This window comes from Arachis ipaensis, chromosome B03, assembly GCF_000816755.2.
Source record: "Arachis ipaensis cultivar K30076 chromosome B03, Araip1.1, whole genome shotgun sequence".
Lineage (NCBI taxonomy): Eukaryota > Viridiplantae > Streptophyta > Magnoliopsida > Fabales > Fabaceae > Arachis > Arachis ipaensis.
The window spans coordinates 115819806-115823727 of record NC_029787.2 but is presented as its reverse complement, the minus strand read 5'-3'; the positions used below and the strand labels follow the sequence as shown (position 1 = coordinate 115823727).

Genomic DNA, 3922 nt, shown 5'->3' with positions numbered 1-3922 from the left:
GAGCAATCACCCACCATAATGATGCTTCACCGCCGATGCAGCAGAGAGAGAAATGCATCCAATATATAATTTATATATTAAATGAATAATATTTACATTCAATATATGAATTGGTCCCCCAGAAAAGAAATATTTTTATAATAAAAATGATCTTAGTAATAAACAAACACCGGAGAAAGTGATAGATATATAGATACTTTACATTGAATTGATGATGAATATATGATGGATTAATTTTTTTCATCACTTATATATACATTTGATTCTATGTATCTATCTCTATTATTGTGCACTCATCATTAATATTAGGCTTTTGCTTTTGCCCATATTAAATAACGAAAAAAAAAACTAAAAAAATAAAAGAAAATTATTAATATAATTTTTTTTANTGTTGACCTCCATGGCACAGTGAAATTCCACTAACCAGTTTTTCCCAGAAGCTTTTTATTATTATTAGCACACACACGAACAGTGGCATCACTATACTACGACTTGAGGACAAACTGATAGCTTCCATTGTAAATTGAAAAATAAATAAATAAAGGTATGCTATACTACACGAAAAGTCTCTCTTCTTTCCTATTGTCTTTCTTCACTTTTTAGCATATTTTTCGCTTTCCCTTTTTCAACATTTTCAGCTATTTGTTTGTTTTATTCTATATCCAAGAGATTATCAATTCCCCCATCACATGTTTAGAAAGAGAGAGAGAAGAGGGGCAAAGAGCAAAAGGGAAAGTTATTGGGTTTTGTAAACACTATAAGTTATAGTGTAATAGCTTCCAAAAATAGAGAGAGAAAAAAACATTCTTGCTGCTCACAAAGATCATCATCATCTTTCTATATATATATCTTGGTACTAATAGTAATAAGTAGGAGTTATTATTATGATGTCAACAACAACAACTTCACAAACTATGGTTAATAACCAAAGCTTATTTGGGGAGCAAGATCATGATAATGAGAATATGGCTACAGAAATGGGATTTCTTCCTCTTCTACCAACAAACATGATCTTCCCTACGTCTCCTTTGGGATGCAATCAACAACAACCCTGCTACTCGTTATTGAAACCCTTCTCTTCGATATTATCTCCAAATTCACTTGCATCTGATCAAGCTGATTCAACATCAAACCTAACCGCTGAAACCCTACTCGCAACTGATGCGCAACAAAAATCAGGATTGGACCTCACCTCTACCACTTTTCTTGGACCTCAGTTCCTATCTTTGAACAGATCCAGTATAAGTAATCCATGGTGAGAAAATTAAACCTAGTTTTATTTCATTCTCATGCAGGCTGTTAATTTGTTTTGTATTTTTGGAAAATAATCCCTTTTTATCATGAAAAGCTGTCTTTCTTTTCTTCAAGTTGTTTTTTCCTTGTTGATAAACTATTTTTGGAAAATGAGATAACGTAATTGTACCCTAACTAAATATTTAATTATATGTATAGAGATAGTGAGTCACGGGTTTGGTTTTCATATAGGGCAACGGGAGAAGTACCTGATTGCTTCAGCAGTAAAAGAAATGTAGTAGATAATCATCATCATCATGTGGGGGTTCCTACCATTAAGATGAAGAAAATCAAGGGAAGAAGAAAGGTTAGAGAGCCTAGGTTTTGCTTCAAGACTATGAGCGATGTAGATGTCTTGGACGATGGCTACAAATGGAGGAAGTACGGTCAAAAAGTGGTCAAGAACACACAGCATCCCAGGTACATACCGTTTTTTATTAATGCTATTGTGGTTCAAAGTTTTTCTCTTCTTGTTTTTGCTTTAGTATACAAAGTTGAAACAATAATAATAGATTAATACATGCTAGTTTATTTAATTTTCCTGTTTAAACCTTGTAGCCATTGTACTATACACCAACACATGTTTTATATACTAAATGCTGATTCATTCTCTCTCCAATCTTCCCCACACCCCTATCACATTATTGCTTTTTTTTTTTTTTTATATCAGTCTTCACCCACGCACATTGGCTTTGAGGCTAGCTTCTGGGTTTTGGGAAGATTTTAGTTTTCTTGAATAATGTGTGGGGATGACAACAATAATTATTAAAGCAAGATTTTTCACTTTATGTCAAGTTTGAGGGAGGAAAAGAAAAGCATGGAACATAAAGAATTTTTGCTAAGGACAGAATGAGAATAGAAAGAGTTATTATTACTCATGGTGAAAAGTTAGCATGCATTACTCTTTCTATAAAATTGATAGTTAAAAATAGTTAATAATCAAACATGTTAAATTATCTAATAATTTATAATTATTAACTTCACATAAAAAAAAGTATACGTAAGTCTCCACCGTTAATCATTGCTGTTATTAGATATTGTTTAGTCTAATTTTTGCTTAAATGTAATGAAGCTCATTATTCAAATTCAAAATTTGTTTTCCTTCACACTAATATTAATTCATGGTGCTATATATTTCCCTGATGCACTATAGAAACCCCATAATTAACCAAGTCTTCATCATAACATTTTTCGTGTGCCTTCATGATTTCTTACTATGGAAAACGAGAACACTCAAAAAGAGTGAAATGATTCAATCTGCAGTACCCACTTATTACTTTAGCATCATGAAGATTTGTTTAGTAGTGTGACTAATACATACCACAATTATTGGCACATGCATGCCATATATATTTTCTTAATTCAATTAAGACTTTGGCCATTAATTATTTGACATAAAGATGAATTAATAGTAAGAATAATGATTGAAGAAGCATGTTTACGATGCATGTGCAGAAGCTACTACCGTTGCACACAAGACAATTGTCGCGTAAAGAAACGTGTGGAGCGCTTAGCTGAGGATCCAAGAATGGTGATAACAACATACGAAGGAAGACATGCACACACTCCATCCAATGATCTTGAAGACTCTCAACCTCCCTCTCAACTTACCAACTTCTTCTGGTAGTAGTCATATATACGATGATCATCAACACCAACATCAAAATTTATATTTATAACTTATAATATGATGAATGTTGTACGTTGCATATTTTTATATGTGTAGCTTCCAAAGGGTGTGCTTGGTAGAGATGAAATTGGAGTAGGTAGAGAGGGAATTGGTGAAGAGAAAAAACTGACCATATAATGTCCATGTTTTTGGATTTTATGGATGCATGCACATGTATATACTCTTCTCCATATATATATATATATATATATATACCCACTCCTTCCATTTTCATCCCTTATTCCAAGCACATACCATACCAGTGTGCTTGATTTGTGTCTACTTTTTATAATTACTTAACATGGATGTAGTAATATATCTTGGTGTTTTATAAAAGAAGTAAGATACCAGTGAATTCGTAAGTTGCCCTACTTTTCTGATGGGCTTCTTCTATTTATGTAACTACGGCTGAAGCAAAGACATATTTGATTAGAATTTTAGATCGATCATTATAACTTGTTTATATACCTGCCTATCTAGTTACACTATAATCGTTATGAGGTCCGATCCGGTAACAGGAATTATTCTGAAAATTCAGATTATATACCGTGCGAGTCTAACTTAAACGAGTAAGCTTTTGCAAAGCTTTCATCCTTGCATGAATATATCTCACTTCATCTCCCTCGCTCAAAACCAAGACACACACAATCACACAAAAGAATTAGTATTTGAATATAATTAAGGAAAATTTTTAGACACGCTCACTCAGCTTGCTCAAAATGATTTGGTTTCACTACTTTTTATATAAAATAAATTTCAAATATTAGTATTAAAGTTTAATTTTGATATATTGAATAAAATATTTTACATATTAGTCTAATTACATTTATTTTTGTAGATAATCATTTATATCGTTAATGTAAAAAATAATTATTTTTACTGATTTGGTGATATATAATTGATTAACATGTGTAAAATTATTTTATACTAATAGTACATTAATTAAACTAATATCATCAG

General features: G+C 31.6%; 1 protein-coding gene across 1 annotated transcript; it reads left to right on the top strand.

The window, feature by feature from the left end:
* Positions 575-3397, top strand: LOC107634662 (probable WRKY transcription factor 13). The gene is made up of 3 exons (XM_016338091.2): positions 575-1255; positions 1486-1713; positions 2749-3397. Exons 1-3 carry the CDS (start codon positions 885-887, stop codon positions 2918-2920), a joined length of 771 nt encoding a protein of 256 aa, XP_016193577.1. The 5' UTR covers positions 575-884; the 3' UTR covers positions 2921-3397.